Below are 17,943 nucleotides of genomic sequence, written 5' to 3' on the forward strand. Positions count from 1 at the left end.
GTCACCCCATAGATCCCATAGCGCACCCACGTCACCCCATAGATCCCATAGGGCACCCAGGTCACCCCATAGGCACCCCAGGGGCCCCCCGTCACCCCATAGGTCCCATAGGGCACCCATGTCACCCCATAGATCCCATAGAGCACCCACGTCACCCCATAGATCCCATAGGGGCCCACATCACCCTATAGACACCATAGGGCACCCAGGTGTCCAGGGCTGCCCTATGTCACCCCATAGGTCCCATAGGGAACCCAGGTCACCCCACAGATCCCATAGGGCACCCACGTCACCCCATAGATCCCATAGAGCACCCATGTCACCCTATAGACACCATAGGGCACCCAGGTGTCCAGGGCTGCCCCATGTCACCCCATAGATCCCATAGGGCACCCAGGTCACCCCATAGGCACCACAGGGGCCCCCCATCACCCCACAGCTCCCATAGGGCACCCATGTCACCCCATAGATCCCGTAGGGCACCCACGTCACCCTATAGACGCCGTAGGGACCCACGTCACCCTATAGACACCGTAGGGCACCCACGTCACCCTATAGATCCCATACGGCACCCTTGTCACCCCATAGGCACCGTAGGGGACCCCCATCACCCCATAGGGCACCCAGGTCACCCACATCACCCCATAGATCCCATAGGGCACCCACATCACCCCATAGACCCCATAGGGACCCACGTCACCCCATAGATCCCATAGGGCACCCACGTCACCCTATAGATCCCATAGGGACCCATGTCACCCCATAGATCCCATAGGGGCCCACGTCACCCCATAGATCCCGTAGGGCACCCATGTCACCCTATAGACCCTGCAGGGCACCCATGTCACCCTATAGACACTCCAGGGGCCCCCCATCACCCCACAGACCCCATAGGGGACCCACGTCACCCCATAGATCCCATAGAGCACCCACGTCACCCCATAGATCCCATAGGGCACCCAGGTCACCCCATAGACACCCCAGGGGCACCCATGTCACCCTATAGACCCCATAGGGCACCCATGTCACCCTATAGACCCCACAGAGCACCCATGTGTCCGTGGTGGGTGGGGGGTGGCGTGTGAAGGTGCCACCTGCCCCCCGGGGACGTCACCGAGCAAACACGGGGGGAGGGGGCGGGTGACGGGGCCTCGTTAATCGTTAACGAGGAGCCTCCATAAGTGGGGGGCACCCACCCCCCCCACCCAGCACCCACCCAGCACCCACCCAGCACCCAGCACCCACCATGGCGGCCCCACGGCGCCCCCTCCTCCTCCTCCTCTTCCTCACGCTGGTGACCCCCGGTGAGGGGGGGGGGGGGGGGGTGAGGGTGGGGGTGAGGGTGCTGGGGGGGGGTCCCAAGGGTGGGGGTGTGGGGGGAGTTAAGGGTGGTGGGGGGGGCTAAGGGTGGGGGTCAGGGTGCAGGGGGGGTCCCTGGGGGGTCCCCAGGTGGGGGTGAGGGTGGGGGTGAGGGTGCAGGGGGGGGTCCCAAGGGTGGGGGTGCCGGGGGGGGGGTCCCCAGGGTGGGGGTCGGGGTGCAGGGGGGGTAAGGGTGGGGGTCAGGGTGCAGGGGGGGTCCCTGGGGGGTCCCCAGGGTGGGGGTGAGGGTGCAGGGGGGGGGGGCTAAGGGTGGGGGTGAGGGTGCAGGGGGGAGGGGGGGGTCCCTGGGGGTCCCAAGGGTGGGGGTGCTGGGGGGGTCCTATGGGTGGGGGGTGAGGGTGCAGGGGGGGGTCCCAAGGGTGGAGGGTGCATGGGGGGGGTCCCTAGGGTGGGGGGTGCTGGGGGGGGGGTCAAGGGTGGGGGTGAGGGTGCAGGGGGGTCCCAAGGGTGGGGGTGAGGGTGCAGGGGGGTCTCTGGGGGGTCCCAAGGGTGGGGGGGCTAAGGGTGGGGGTCAGGGTGCAGGGGGGGGTCCCTGGGGGGGGGGTCCCAAGGGTGGGGGTGAGGGTACAGGGGGGGTCCCAAGGGTGGGGGTAAGGGTGCAGGGGGGGTTTAAAGGGGGGGGGGGGCTAAGGGTGGGGGTGAGGGTGCGGGGGGGGTCCCTGGGGGGGTCCCCAGGGTGGGGGTGAGGGTGTGGGGGGGGGTCCCAAGGGTGGGGGGGATAAGGGTGGGGGTGCAGGGGGGGGTCCTATGGGTGGGGGTGAGGGTGCAGGGGGGGGTCCCAAGGGTGGGGGGGTGCGGGGAGGGGGTCAAGGGTGGGGGTGAGGGTGCGGGGGGGGGGGGGGGGGGGTCCCACTATGGTGCCCCTCCCCCCCCCAGGGTGGGGGTACAGGGGGGTCCCTGGGGGGTCCCTGGGGGGGTCCCAAGGGTGGGGGTGCGGGGAGGGGGGGTCAAGGGTGGGGGTGAGGGTGCGGGGGGGGGGGGTCCCACTATGGTGCCCCTCCCCCCCCCAGGGCGGCCGCGGGGGGAGCGGGTGGTGGGGGGCGGGGCGTGTCCCCGGGGGGGGCACCCCGGGCTCGCGCTGCTCTTCCACTTCGACCGGCCCCAGTGCGGGGGCGCCCTGCTGGGCACCCAGTGGGTGCTGACGGCCGCCCACTGCCGGGCCAGGTGGGCACTGGGAGCACTGGGAGGGGACTGGGAGGGGAGCTGGGGGCACTGGGAGGGGCTGGGAGGGGGATTGGGGGCACTGGGAGGGGACTGGGGGCACTGGAAGGGGCTGGGAGGGGGATCGGAGGCACTGGGAGGGGAACTGGGGGAACTGGGAGGGGGACTGGGGGCACTGGGAGGGGGACTGGGAGCACTGGGAGGGGAATTAGGGGCACTGGGAGGGGACTGGGAGGGGAGCTGGGGGAACTGGGAGGCGCTGGGAGGGGGACTGGGGGCACTGGGAGGGGAATTGGGGGCACTGGGAGGGGAACTGGGAGCACTGGGAGGGGTTGGGAGGAGGACAGCGGGCACTGGGAGGCGCTGGGAGGGGCACTGGAGGCACTGGGAGGTGCTGGGAGGGGGACTGGGGGCACTGGGAGGGGGACTGGGGGCACTGGGAGCCCTGCTGGGCCCCCAGTGGGTGCTGACGGCCGCCCACTGCCGGGCCAGGTGGGCACTGGGAGCACTGGGAGGGGACTGGGAGGGGAATTGGGGGCTCTGGGAGGGGAGCTGGGGGCACTGGGAGGGGGACTGGGGGCACTGGGAGGGGAACTGGGAGCACTGGGAGGGGTTGGGAGGAGGACAGCGGGCACTGGGAGGCGCTGGGAGGGGCACTGGAGGCACTGGGAGGTGCTGGGAGGGGGACTGGGGGCACTGGGAGGGGGACTGGGGGCACTGGGAGCCCTGCTGGGCCCCCAGTGGGTGCTGACGGCCGCCCACTGCCGGGCCAGGTGGGCACTGGGAGCACTGGGAGGTAACTGGGAGGGGAATTGGGGGCACTGGGAGGGGCTGGGAGGGGAATTGGGGGCACTGGGAGGGGCTGGGAGGGGAACTGGGGGCACTGGGAGGGGGGCTGAGGGCACTGGGAGCCCTGCTGGGCACCCAGTGGGTGCTGACGGCCGCCCACTGCCAGGCCAGGTGGGCACTGGGAGCACTGGGAGGGGACTGGGAGGGGAACTGGGGGCACTGGGAGGGGCTGGGAGGGGAATTGGGGGCACTGGGAGGGCGCTGGGAGGGGGACTGGGGGCACTGGGAGGGGCACTGGGGGCACTGGGAGGGGCACTGGGGGCACTGGGAGGGGGACTGGGGGCACTGGGAGCCCTGCTGGGCACCCAGTGGGTGCTGACGGCCGCCCACTGCCGGGCCAGGTGGGCACTGGGAGCACTGGGAGGGGACTGGGAGGGGAGCTGGGGGCACTGGGAGGGGCTGGGAGGGGGATTGGGGGCACTGGGAGGCGCTGGGAGGGGGGCTGGGGGCGCTGGGAGGGGGGCTGGGGGCACTGGGAGCCCTGCTGGGCCCCCAGTGGGTGCTGACGGCCGCCCACTGCCAGGCCAGGTGGGCACTGGGAGCACTGGGAGGGGACTGGGAGGGGAGCTGGGGGAACTGGGAGGGGCTGGGAGGGGAATTGGGGGCACTGGGAGGGGAACTGGGAGCACTGGGAGGTGGTGGGAGGGGGATCGGAGGCACTGGGAGGGGAACTGGGGGAACTGGGAGGGGGACTGGGGGCACTGGGAGGGGAACTGGGGGAACTGGGAGCCCTGCTGGGCACCCAGTGGGTGCTGACGGCCGCCCACTGCTGGGCCAGGTGGGCACTGGGAGCACTGGGAGGGGACTGGGAGGGGAGCTGGAGGCACTGGGAGGCGCTGGGAGGGGAACTGGGGCATTAGGAGGGGACTGGGGGCACTGGGAGGGGCTGGGAGGGGAATTGGGGGCACTGGGAGGGGAACTGGGGGCACTGGGAGTCCTGCTGGGCACCCAGTGGGTGCTGACGGCCGCCCACTGCCGGGCCAGGTGGGCACTGGGAGCACTGGGAGGTAACTGGGAGGGGAATTGGGGGCACTGGGAGGGGCTGGGAGGGGAATTGGGGGCACTGGGAGGCGCTGGGAGGGGGACAGGGGGCACTGGGAGGGGCACTGGGGGCACTGGGAGGTGCTGGGAGGGGGACTGGGGGCACTGGGAGGGGACTGGGGGCACTGGAAGGGGCTGGGAGGGGAATTGGGGGCACTGGGAGGCGCTGGGAGGGGGACAGGGGGCACTGGGAGGGGCACTGGGGGCACTGGGAGGTGCTGGGAGGGGGACTGGGGGCACTGGGAGGGGGACTGGGGGCACTGGGAGCCCTGCTGGGCACCCAGTGGGTGCTGACGGCCGCCCACTGCCGGGCCAGGTGGGCACTGGGAGCACTGGGAGGGGACTGGGAGGGGAGCTGGGGGCACTGGGAGGGGCTGGGAGGGGGACTGGGGGCACTGGGAGGCGCTGGGAGGGGGGCTGGGGGCACTGGGGGTGACTGGGAGGGGGACAGGGGGCACTGGGAGGGGCACTGGGGGCACTGGGAGGTGCTGGGAGGGGGACTGGGGGCACTGGGAGGGGGACTGGGGGCACTGGGAGCCCTGCTGGGCACCCAGTGGGTGCTGACGGCCGCCCACTGCCGGGCCAGGTGGGCACTGGGAGCACTGGGAGAGGGCACTGGGGGCACTGGGAGGTGGTGGGAGGGGGACAGGGGGCACTGGGAGGGGCTGGGAGGGGAATTGGGGGCACTGGGAGGCGCTGGGAGGGGGACTGGGGGCACTGGGAGGTGGTGGGAGGGGGACTGGGGGCACTGCGAGGGGCACTGAGGGCACTGGGAGGGGAACTGGGAGCACTGGGAGGGGAATTAGGGGCACTGGGAGGGGACTGGGATCACTGGGAGGCGCTGGGAGGGGCACTGGGGGCACTGGGAGGGGCACTGGGGGCACTGGGAGGGGACTGGGGGCACTGGGAGGGGAACTTGGGGCACTGGGAGTCCTGCTGGGCCCCCAGTGGGTGCTGACGGCCGCCCACTGCCAGGCCAGGTGGGCACTGGGAGCACTGGGAGGGACTGGGAGGGGGACTGGGGGCACTGGGAGGGGAACTGGGGGCACTCGGAGGGGGACTGGGGGCACTGGGAGGGGGGCTGGGGGCACTGGGAGTGACTGGGAGGGGGACAGGGGGCACTGGGAGGGGCACTGGGGGCACTGGGAGGCACTGGGAGGGGGACTGGGGGCACTGGGAGGGGCACTGGGGGCACTGGGAGGCACTGGGAGGGGGACTGGGGGCACTGGGAAGTGGACTGGGGGCACTGAGAGGGGAACTGGGGGCACTGGGAGCCCTGCTGGGCACCCAGTGGGTGCTGACGGCCGCCCACTGCCGGGCCAGGTGGGCACTGGGAGCACTGGGAGGGGACTGGGAGGGGCTGGGAGCACTGGGAGGGGAATTAGGGGCACTGGGAGGGGGACTGGGAGCACTGGGAGGGGGACTGGGGGCACTGGGAGCACTGGGAGGGGACTGGGGGCACTGGGAGGGGCACTAGGAAGACACCTGGGTCATTGTGACCTGTGCCCCATCCCACCATGGCCGTGTCCCACCATGACCACGTCCCCCATGTCCCCAACCATGTCCTCCAACATCCCCATGTCCTCCAACATCCCCATGTCCTCCAACGTCCCCATCCCTCCATGACCATGTCCCATCATGAGCATGGCCCACCATGACCATGGTCCACCAGGGCCATGTCCCCAACCATGTCCTCCAACGTCCCCATGTCCTCCAACGTCCCCATCCCTCCATGACCATGTCCCATCATGAGCATGGCCCACCATGACCATGGCCCACCATGACCGTGTCCCACCAGGGCCATGTCCCCAGTGTCCCCAACCATGTCCTCCAATGCCCCCATCCCACCATGACCACATCCCTCCATGACCGTGTCCCACCATGACCGTGTCCCACCACGACCATGTCCCACCATGGCCATGTCCCCCACCATGTCCTCCAACGTCCCCATCCCTCCATGACCACGTCCCACCATGACAATGGTCCTCCATGACCACGTGCCCCCATGACCATGTCCCACCATGACCACGTCCCCCATGTCCCCAACCGTGTCCTCCAACATCCCCATCCCTCCATGGCCACGTCCCACCATGACCATGGTCCACCATGGTCATGTCCCCCATGTCCCCAACCATGTCCTCCAACACCCCCATCCCTCCATGACCACGTCCCATCATGACCACGTCCCACCATGACCACGTCCCCCCATGACCATGTCCTACCAGGGCCACGTCCCCCATGTCCCACCAGGGCCACATCCCCAGTGTCCCCAACCATGTCCTCCAACATCCCCATCCCTCCATGGCCACGTCCCACCATGACCATGGTCCACCAGGGCCACGTCCCCCATGTCTCCAACCATGTCCTCCAATGTCCCCATCCCTCCATGACCATGACCCACCATGGCTGTGTCCCACCACGACCATGTCCCACCATGGCCATGTCCCCCACCATGTCCTCCAACGTCCCCATCCCTCCATGACCACGTCCCACCATGACAATGATCCTCCATGACCATGTCCCCCCATGACCATGTCCCACCATGACCACGTCCCCCATGTCCCCAACCATGTTCTCCAACATCCCCATCCCTCCATGGCCACGTCCCACCATGACCATGGTCCACCAGGGCCACGTCCCCCATGTCTCCAACCATGTCCTCCAACACCCCCATCCCTCCATGACCATGGTCCACCAGGGTCATGTCCCCAACCCTCATATCAACATCCCACCATGGCCATGTCCCCCATGTCCCCAACCATGTCCTCCAACGTCCCCATCCCTCCATGACCACGTCCCACCATGACAATGGTCCTCCATGGCCACGTGCCCCCATGACCATGTCCCACCATGACCACGTCCCCCATGTCCCCAACCATGTTCTCCAACATCCCCATCCCTCCATGACCATGGTCCACCAGGGCCATGTCCCCAACCCTCATATCACCATCCCACCATGGCCATGTCCCCCATGTCCCCAACCGTGTCCTCCAACGTCCCCATCCCTCCATGACCATGACCCACCACGGCTGTGTCCCACCACGACCATGTCCCACCATGGCCATGTCCCCCACCATGTCCTCCAACGTCCCCATCCCTCCATGACCACGTCCCACCATGACAATGGTCCTCCATGGCCACGTGCCCCCATGACCATGTCCCACCATGACCACGTCCCCCATGTCCCCAACCATGTTCTCCAACATCCCCATCCCTCCATGACCATGTCCTTCCATGACCATGTCCCACCACAACCATGTCCCACCACAACCACGTCCCACCACAACCGTGTCCCACCACACCCACGTCCCCAGCCACCCCCTCCCATGTCCCCACCACGCTGCCACCTCCCACCGGTGTCCTCTCATCCCCCAGCAACATCCAGGTACGGGCAGGAGAAGACAGCCTGGCCGAGGTGACGGGCCACGAGCAGTACGCCGTGGCCGAGAAGATCGTGGTCCACCCCGACTTCAAACCGGTGGGTGGGGACAACTACGCCCATGACCTCATGCTGCTGCGGGTGACACCACCCTTCACCTTCAACCGCTACGTCCAGCCCCTGGCCCTGCCCCAGAGTCCCCCGGCCACCGGGGCCACCTGCACCGTCATGGGATGGGGGACCACCACCAGCCCCCAAGGTACGGGGGGGACCAGGAGGTGGGGTTGGATGGTGGCATCTCAGCAGACATGGAAACCAGGTGGCCAAGGGGTGGACACCTCAACCTGCGTTGGGTTGGGTGGTGGCATCTCTGCAGACGTGGGAACCAGGTGGACACCTCAGCCTGCGTTGGGTGGGTGGTGGCATCTCTGCAGACATGGAATCAGGTGTCCAAGGGGTGGACACCTCAACCTGCGTTGGGTTGGGTGGTGGCATCTCAGCAGACATGGAAACCAGGTGGCCAAGGGGTGGACACCTCAACCTGCGTTGGGTTGGGTGGTGGCATCTCTGCAGACATGGAACCAGGTGGCCAAGGGGTGGACACCTCAACCTGCGTTGGGTTGGGTGGTGGCATCTCTGCAGATGTGGAAACCAGGTGGCCAAGGGTGGACATCTCAACCTGCGCTGGGTTGGGTGGTGGCATCTCTGCATACATGGAAATGAGGTGGACATCTCAACCTGCGTTGGGTTGGGTGGTGGCATCTCTGAAGACTGGAGATCCAGGTGTCCAAGGGGTGGACACCTCAACGTGCATTGGGTTGGGTGGTGGCATCTCTGCAGACATGGAATCCAGGTGTCCAAGGGGTGGACACCTCAACCTGCATTGGGTGGGTGGTGGCATCTCTGCGGACATGGAAACCAGGTGGCCAAGGGGTGGACACCTCAACCTGCGTTGGGTTGGGTGGTGGCATCTCTGCAGACATGGAAACCAGGTGGCCAAGGGGTGGACACCTCAACCTGTGTTGGGTTCTGTGGTGGCATCTCTGCAGACATGGAAACCAGGTGGCCAAGGGTTGGACATCTCAACCTGCGTTGGGTTGGGTGGTGGCATCTCTGCAGACATGGAACCAGGTGGCCAAGGGGTGGACACCTCAACCTGCGTTGGGTTGGGTGGTGGCATCTCTGCAGATGTGGAAACCAGGTGGCCAAGGGTGGACATCTCAACCTGCGTTGGGTTGGGTGGTGGCATCTCTGTAGACATGGAAACCAGGTGGACACCTCAACCTGCGTTGGGTTGGGTGGTGGCATCTCTGCAGACGTGGGAACCAGGTGGACACCTCAGCCTGCGTTGGGTGGGTGGTGGCATCTCTGCAGACATGGAATCAGGTGTCCAAGGGGTGGACACCTCAACCTGCGTTGGGTTGGGTGGTGGCATCTCAGCAGACATGGAAACCAGGTGGCCAAGGGGTGGACACCTCAACCTGCGTTGGGTTGGGTGGTGGCATCTCTGCAGACATGGAACCAGGTGGCCAAGGGGTGGACACCTCAACCTGCGTTGGGTTGGGTGGTGGCATCTCTGCAGACGTGGAAACCAGGTGGCCAAGGGGTGGACACCTCAACCTGTGTTGGGTTGGGTGGTGGCATCTCTGCGGACATGGAAACCAGGTGGCCAAAGGGTGGACACCTCAACCTGCGTTGGGTTGGGTGGTGGCATCTCTGCAGACGTGGAACCCAGGTGGCCAAGGGTTGGACATCTCAACCTGCGTTGGGTTGGGTGGTGGCATCTCTGCAGACGTGGGAACCAGGTGGACATCTCAGCCTGCGTTGGGTGGGTGGTGGCATCTCTGCAGACATGGAATCAGGTGGCCAAGGGGTGGACATCTCAACCTGCGTTGGGTTGGGTGGTGGCATCTCAGCAGACATGGAAACCAGGTGGCCAAGGGGTGGACACCTCAACCTGCGTTGGGTTGGGTGGTGGCATCTCTGCAGACATGGAATCAGGTGTCCAAGGGGTGGACACCTCAACCTGCGTTGGGTTGGGTGGTGGCATCTCAGCAGACATGGAAACCAGGTGGCCAAGGGGTGGACACCTCAACCTGCGTTGGGTTGGGTGGTGGCATCTCTGCAGACATGGAACCAGGTGGCCAAGGGGTGGACACCTCAACCTGCGTTGGGTTGGGTGGTGGCATCTCTGCAGATGTGGAAACCAGGTGGCCAAGGGTGGACATCTCAACCTGCGCTGGGTTGGGTGGTGGCATCTCTGCATACATGGAAATGAGGTGGACATCTCAACCTGCGTTGGGTTGGGTGGTGGCATCTCTGAAGACTGGAGATCCAGGTGTCCAAGGGGTGGACACCTCAACGTGCATTGGGTTGGGTGGTGGCATCTCTGCAGACATGGAATCCAGGTGTCCAAGGGGTGGACACCTCAACCTGCATTGGGTGGGTGGTGGCATCTCTGCGGACATGGAAACCAGGTGGCCAAGGGGTGGACACCTCAACCTGCGTTGGGTTGGGTGGTGGCATCTCTGCAGACATGGAACCCAGGTGGCCAAGGGGTGGACACCTCAACCTGCGTTGGGTTGGGTGGTGGCATCTCTGCAGACATGGAAACCAGGTGGCCAAGGGGTGGACACCTCAACCTGTGTTGGGTTCTGTGGTGGCATCTCTGCAGACATGGAAACCAGGTGGCCAAGGGTTGGACATCTCAACCTGCGTTGGGTTGGGTGGTGGCATCTCAGCAGACATGGAAACCAGGTGGCCAAGGGGTGGACACCTCAACCTGCGTTGGGTTGGGTGGTGGCATCTCTGCAGATGTGGAAACCAGGTGGCCAAGGGTGGACATCTCAACCTGCGTTGGGTTGGGTGGTGGCATCTCTGTAGACATGGAAACCAGGTGGACACCTCAACCTGCGTTGGGTTGGGTGGTGGCATCTCTGAAGACTGGAGATCCAGGTGTCCAAGGGGTGGACACCTCAACGTGCATTGGGTTGGGTGGTGGCATCTCTGCGGACGTGGAACCCAGGTGGCCAAGGGGTGGACATCTCAACCTGCGTTGGGTTGGGTGGTGGCATCTCTGCAGACTGGAGATCCAGGTGACCCTGGCCCAGCTTGGACACGTGTGTCCCACCCCACCCCAGAGTCCTACCCCGACACCCCCCAGTGCGTCAACGTCACCGTGGTGAGTGACAGCGAGTGCCAGACGATCTACGGCGCCAAGGTCACCGAGGACATGCTCTGCGCCGGCGTGGATGAAGGTGGCAAGGACTCCTGCCAGGTATCTCCATGGCCCCATGTCCCACCACCACGTCCCACCACCACGTCCCCATGTCCCATCACCACGTCCCACCATCATGTCCCCATGTCCCATCACCACGTCCCATGTCCCATCACCACATCCCCGTGTCCTACAGCCACATCCCCATGTCCCATCACCACGTCCCACCACCACATCCCCATGTCCCATCACCATGTCCCACCACGTCCCACCACCACGTCCCACCACCTCGTCCCTATGTCCCATCACCATGTCCCCATGTCCTACAGCCACTTCCTCATGTCCCATCACCATGTCCCATCACCACGTCCCACCACCTCGTCCCCATGTCCCATCACCACGTCCCACCACCTCATCCCCATGTCCCATCACCACATCCCCATGTCCCATCACCACGTCCCACCACGTCCCCATGTCCCACCACCACGTCCCCATGTCCTACAGCCATGTCCCCATGTCCCATCACCACGTCCCACCACCACATCCCCATGTCCCACCACCACATCCCCATGTCCTATCACCACATCCTCATGTCCCACGACCACGTCCCACCACCACGTCCCCATGTCCCATGACCACGTCCCACCACCACGTCCCCATGTCCCATCACCACGTCCCACCACGTCCCCATGTCCCATCACCACGTCCTCGTGTCCTACAGCCACATCCCCATGTCCCACCACCAGTCCCCACGTCCCACAGCCACCTCCCTCTGGTCCCCCCTTGTCCCTTGGCCTTTGAAGCGTGGACCCACCTCCATGGCCCATCCCTACGTACCCACCTCCCATGGTCACGTGTCTTCAGCTCCCCCCTGTCCCCTCGGTTTTGAGATGTCACCGTGTCCCCACCCTGGCCACCACCTCCACCCTGGTGTCCTCCTTGGTTGGGGACTGTGGCCGACGTCCTGTCATGGTCCCTTTTGTCCCCAGGGTGACTCAGGTGGACCTCTCATCTGCGACGGGGTCCTACAAGGCATCGTCTCCTGGGGTGACCACCCTTGCGGACAGCCGGGGAAGCCAGGGGTCTACAGCGAGGTCTACAACTACCTGCCATGGATCCAGAAGACAATGGCGGAGGACTGAGACCTCCTCATCCCACCATGGACCTGCCAACCCCACCACAGATCCACCAACCCCACCATGAAACCCAGGAACCATCTGATCCCATCATAGACCCACCAACCCCACCGTGGAACCCACCAGGAACCATCTGATCCCACCATAGACCCACCAACCCCACCATGGAACCCACCAGGAACCATCTGATCCCACCACAGATCCACCAACCCCATCATGGAACCCACCAGGAACCATCTGATTCCACCATAGACCCACCATCCCCACCATGGAACCCACCAGGAACCATCTGATCCCATCACAGACCCACCAATCCCACCATGGAACCCACCAGGAACCATCTGATCCCATCATAGACCCACCAACCCCACCATGGAACCCATCATCCTCACCACGGAACCCACCAGGAACCATCTGACCCCACCATGGAACCCACCAGGAACCATCTGACCCCACCATGGACAGGCCGAAGCCACCAAGAAAGGCTCAAACCTCCCACAGATCCATCACGGTTGGGTTGACCCCATCAAGGACAGGTTGGCCCTACCATGGACTCCACCATGGATGGACTGAGCTCACCACAGACACTCCAAGCCCACCATGGAACCCCCCCACCATGACTGGGCTGACCCCACCACAGATGCCACCATGGATGGACTGACCCCTCCATGGATGGACCAAGCCCACCATGGATGGACCAAGCTCACCATGGATGGACAGATCCCACCACGGATCCCACCATGGATGGACCAAGCCCACCACGATGGACCGACCCTACCATTGATGGATCAAGCCCACCATAGATGGACCAAGTCCACCACAGACCTCACCATGGATGGACCAAGCCCACCACAGATCCCACCATGGATGGACTGACCCCACCACGGATGGATCAAGCCCACCATGGATGGACCAAGTCAACCACAGATGGACGAAGCCCACCATGGATGGACCAAGCCCACCACAGATTCCCACCATGGATGGACCAAGCCCACCAGGGATGGACCAAGCCCACCACAGACCCCACCACAGACCCCACCATGGATGGACGAAGCCCACCACAGATCCCACAATGGATGGACCAGGTCCACCATGGATGAACTGACCCCACCACAGATGCCACCATGGATGGACTGATCCCACCACGGATGGATCAAGCCCACCATGGATGGACCAAGCCCACCATAGATGGACCAAGTCCACCACAGATCCCACAATGGATGGACCAAGCCCACCATGGATGGACTGACCCCACCATGGATGGACGAAGCCCACGACAGATCCCACCATGGATGGACCAGGTCCACCATGGATGGACCAAGCCCACCATGGATGAACTGACCCCACCACAGATGCCACCACGGATGGACTGACCCCACCATGGATGGATCAAGCCCACCATGGATGGATGAAGCCCACCACAGGTCCCACCATGGATGGACCAAGGCCACCATGGATGGACAGATGCCACCACGGATCCCACCATGGATGGACAGATGCCACCACAGATGCCACCATGGATGGACAGACCCCACCCCAGATGTCCTCCAACCCCAGACCCCCCCCCCAATAAACCCCCCCCAGCATCTCCAGGGCTTCTCCTGACCCCTGGGGGCAACTGGGGGCAACGGGGGCAACGAGAGCGGGGCGGAACCGGGGGAAAGCGGGCGAAGGCGGGCAGAAATGGGCAAAAATGGGTAAAAATGGGCAAAAAATGGGAAAAAATGGGAAAAATCGGGCAAAATTGGGGAAAAAAATGGGTAAAATTGGGCAAAAATGGGCAAAAATGAGACAAAAATGGGCAAAAAATGGGTAAAATCGGGGAAAAAATGGGTAAAATTGGGCAAAACCGGGAAAAAGATGGGTAAAAATTGGGCAAAATAAGGCAAAATTGGGCAAAAATGGGTAAAAATCAGACAAAAATGGGCAAAACAGGGCAAAAATGAGACAAAATTGGGCAAAATCGGGCAAAAAGCAGAAAAAAATGGGCAAAATCGGGCAAAGATGGACAAAATTGGACAAAAATGGGCAAAATCAGGCAAAAATGAGGCAAAAATGAGGCAACAATGGGAAAAATTGGGAAAAAATGAGTAAAAAATGGGTGAAAATCAGACAAAAATGGGCAAAATTGGGCAAAAAAATCGATAAAATCAGGCAAAAATGGGCAAAAAAATGAGACAAAAATGGGCAAAAATGGTCAAAATCAGGCAAAATTGGGCAAAATCGGGCAAAAATTGGCAAAAAAACCCAGACCAAATAGGGCAAAATCAGGCAAAATCAGGCAAAAAATGGGTAAAAATCAGACAAAATTGGGCAAAATTGGGCAAAAATGGGCAAAATCGGGTGAAATTGGGCAAAATTGGGCAAAAATCAGACAAAATTGGGCAAAAGCGGGCAAAAATTGGCAAAAAAAACAGACAAAATGGGGCAAAATCAGGCAAAATCATGCAAAAAATGGGTAAAAATCAGACAAAATTGGGCAAAATTGGGCAAATTGGGCAAAATCAGATAAAACTGGGCAAAATCAGACAAAAATGGGCAAAAATCATGCAAAAATCAGACAAAATTGGGCAAAATCATGCAAAAAAGAGACAAAATCGGGCAAAAATGGGCAAAAATCATGCAAAAATAGGCAAAATTGGGCAAAATCACGCAAAAAATGGACAAAAATAAGGCAAAAATGGGCAAAATTCAGGCAAAACTGGGCAAAAGTGGGCAAAACCAGGTAGAAGTTGGTGATATTGGGACAAAGTGGGTCAAACCGAGCAGAACTGGGCAAAGGCAGAGTAAAACTAGGTAGAAGTGAGCCAAAACTGGGCAAAATCAGACAAAAATGAGCCAAAATGGGGCAAAAGTGGGCAAAATCAGGCAAAAGCGGGTAGAAGTGAGCCAAAACTGGGCTAAACTGGGCAAAATCAGGCAAAAATGAGCCAAAATGGGGCATTAGTGGGTCATATTGGGCCAAAGTGGGTCAAACTGAGCAGAACTGGGCAAAGGCAGGGAAAAGTGGGTAAAACTAGATAGAAGTGAGGCAAAATGGGGCAAAAGTGGGCAAAATCAGGCAAAAGCGGGTAGAAGTGAGCCAAAACTGGGCTAAACTGGGCAAAATCAGGCAAAAATGAGCCAAAATTGGGCAGAAGTGGGTCATATTGGGCCAAAGTGGGTCAAATCAAGCAGAACTGGGCAAAGGCAGGGTAAAACTAGGTAGAAGTGAGCCAAAATGGGGCAAAAGTGGGCAAAATCAGGTAAAAGTGGGTAAAACCAGGCAAAAGTGGGTCATACTGGGCCAAAGTGGGTCAAACCGAGCAGAACTGGGCAAAGGCAGGGTAAAACTAGGTAGAAGTGAGCCAAAATGGGGCAAAAGTGGGCAAAACCAGGCAGAAGTGGGTGATATTGGGCCAAAGTGGGTCAAACCGAGCAGAACTGGGCAAAGGCAGGGAAAAGTGGGTAAAACTAGATAGAAGTGAGGCAAAACTGGGCTAAACTGGGCAAAATCAGGCAAAAATGAGCCAAAATTGGGCAGAAGTGGGTCATATTGGGCCAAAGTGGGTCAAACCGAGCAGAACTGGGCAAAGGCAGGGTAAAACTACGTAGAAGTGAGGCAAAATGGGGCAAAAGTGGGCAAAACCAGGTAAAAGTGGGTAAAACCAGACAAAAGTGGGCAAAATCAGGCAGAAGTGGTTCATACTGGGCCAAAGTGGGTCAAACCGAGCAGAACTGGGCAAAGGCAGGGAAAAGTGGGTAAAACTAGATAGAGTGAGGCAAAATGGGGCAAAAGTGGGCAAAATCAGGCAAAAGCGAGCAAAACCAGGTAGAAGTGAGCCAAAACTGGGCAAAATCAGACAAAAATGAGCCAAAATGGGGCAAAAGTGGGCAAAATCAGGCAAAAGCAGGTAGAAGTGATCTGAAACTGGGCTAAACTGGGCAAAATCGGGCAAAAACGAGGCAAAATGGGGCATTAGTGGGCCATATTGGGCCAAAGTGGGTCAAACTGAGCAGAACTGGGCAAAGGCAGCGTAAAACTAGGTAGAAGTGAGGCAAAATGGGGCAAAAGTGGGCAAAACCAGGTAAAAGTGGGTAAAACCAGACAAAAGTGGGCAAAATCAGGCAGAAGTGGGTCATACTGGGCCAAAGTGGGTCAAACCGAGCAGAACTGGGCAAAGGCAGGGTAAAACTAGGTAGAAGTGAGGCAAAATGGGGCAAAAGTGGGCAAAATCGGGCAAAAGCGAGCAAAACCAGGTAGAAGTGAGCCAAAACTGGGCAAAATCAGGCAAAAATGAGCCAAAATGGGGCAAAAGTGGGCAAAAGCAGGCAAAAGCAGGTAGAAGTGAGCCAAAACTGGGCTAAACTGGGCAAAATCAGGCAAAAACGAGCCAAAATGGGGCATTAGTGGGTCATATTGGGCCAAAGTGGGTCAAACTGAGCAGAACTGGGCAAAGGCTGGGTAAAACTAGGTAGAAGTGAGGCAAAATGGGGCAAAAGTGGGCAAAATCAGGTAAAAGTGGGTAAAACCAGGCAAAAGTGGGTCATACTGGGCCAAAGTGGGTCAAACCGAGCAGAACTGGGCAAAGGCAGGGTAAAACTAGGTAGAAGTGAGCCAAAATGGGGCAAAAGTGGGCAAAATCAGGTAAAAGTGGGTAAAACCAGACAAAAGTGGGCAAAATCAGGCAGAAGTGGTTCATACTGGGCCAAAGTGGGTCAAACCAAGCAGAACTGGGCAAAGGCAGGGTAAAACTAGGTAGAAGTGAGGCAAAATGGGGCAAAATCAGGCAAAAATGAGCCAAAATGGGGCAAAAGTGGGCAAAATCAGGCAAAAGCAGGTAGAAGTGAGCCAAAACTGGGCTAAACTGGGCAAAATCAGGCAAAAACGAGCCAAAATGGGGCATTAGTGGGTCATATTGGGCCAAAGTGGGTCAAACCGAGCAGAACTGGGCAAAGGCAGCGTAAAACTAGGTAGAAGTGAGCCAAAATGGGGCAAAAGTGGGCAAAATCAGGTAAAAGTGGGTAAAACCAGGCAAAAGTGGGCAAAATCAGGCAGAAGTGGGTCATACTGGGCCAAAGTGGGTCAAACCGAGCAGAACTGGGCAAAGGCAGGGAAAAGTGGGTAAAACTAGATAGAGTGAGGCAAAATGGGGCAAAAGTGGGCAAAATCAGGCAAAAGCGGGTAGAAGTGAGCCAAAACTGGGCTAAACTGGGCAAAATCAGGCAAAACAAGCCAAAATCAGGCAGAAGTGGGTCATATTGGGCCAAAGTGGGTCAAACCGAGCAGAACTGGGTAAAGGCAGGTTAAAGTGGGTAAAACTAGATAGAAGTGAGCCAAAATGGGGCAAAAGTGGGCAAAATCAGGCAAAAGCGGGTAGAAGTGAGCCAAAACTGGGCTAAACTGGGCAAAATCAGGCAAAAATGAGCCAAAATTGGGCAGAAGTGGGTCATATTGGGCCAAAGTGGGTCAAACCGAGCAGAACTGGGCAAAGGCAGCGTAAAACTAGGTAGAAGTGAGCCAAAATGGGGCAAAAGTGGGCAAAATCAGGTAAAAGTGGGTAAAACCAGGCAAAAGTGGGTCATACTGGGCCAAAGTGGGTCAAACCGAGCAGAACTGGGCAAAGGCAGGGTAAAACTAGGTAGAAGTGAGGCAAAATGGGGCAAAAGTGGGCAAAATCAGGTAAAACCAGGTAGAAGTGAGCCGAAACTGGGCAAAACCAGGCCAAAATGAGGCGAAACTGGGCAGAAGTGGGCCAAAGCGAGCTAAAAACCAGGCCAAAGCGTGCGGGCGGCCCTCC

At 60.7% G+C, this 17,943-nt stretch overlaps 1 protein-coding gene across 1 annotated transcript; it reads left to right on the plus strand.

Annotated features, from left to right (window-relative positions):
* The first annotated feature begins 1,246 nt into the window (after nucleotides 1–1,246).
* LOC137677443 (trypsin-like) lies at nucleotides 1,247–12,169 on the plus strand. The gene is made up of 5 exons (XM_068424745.1): nucleotides 1,247–1,304; nucleotides 2,391–2,544; nucleotides 7,807–8,069; nucleotides 10,951–11,087; nucleotides 12,017–12,169. Exons 1-5 carry the CDS (start codon nucleotides 1,247–1,249, stop codon nucleotides 12,167–12,169), a joined length of 765 nt encoding a protein of 254 aa, XP_068280846.1.
* The last annotated feature ends 5,774 nt before the right edge of the window (nucleotides 12,170–17,943 follow it).

The sequence above is a fragment of the Nyctibius grandis genome, unplaced genomic scaffold, assembly GCF_013368605.1.
Source record: "Nyctibius grandis isolate bNycGra1 unplaced genomic scaffold, bNycGra1.pri scaffold_59_arrow_ctg1, whole genome shotgun sequence".
In the NCBI taxonomy this organism is placed as follows: Eukaryota; Metazoa; Chordata; class Aves; order Nyctibiiformes; family Nyctibiidae; genus Nyctibius; species Nyctibius grandis.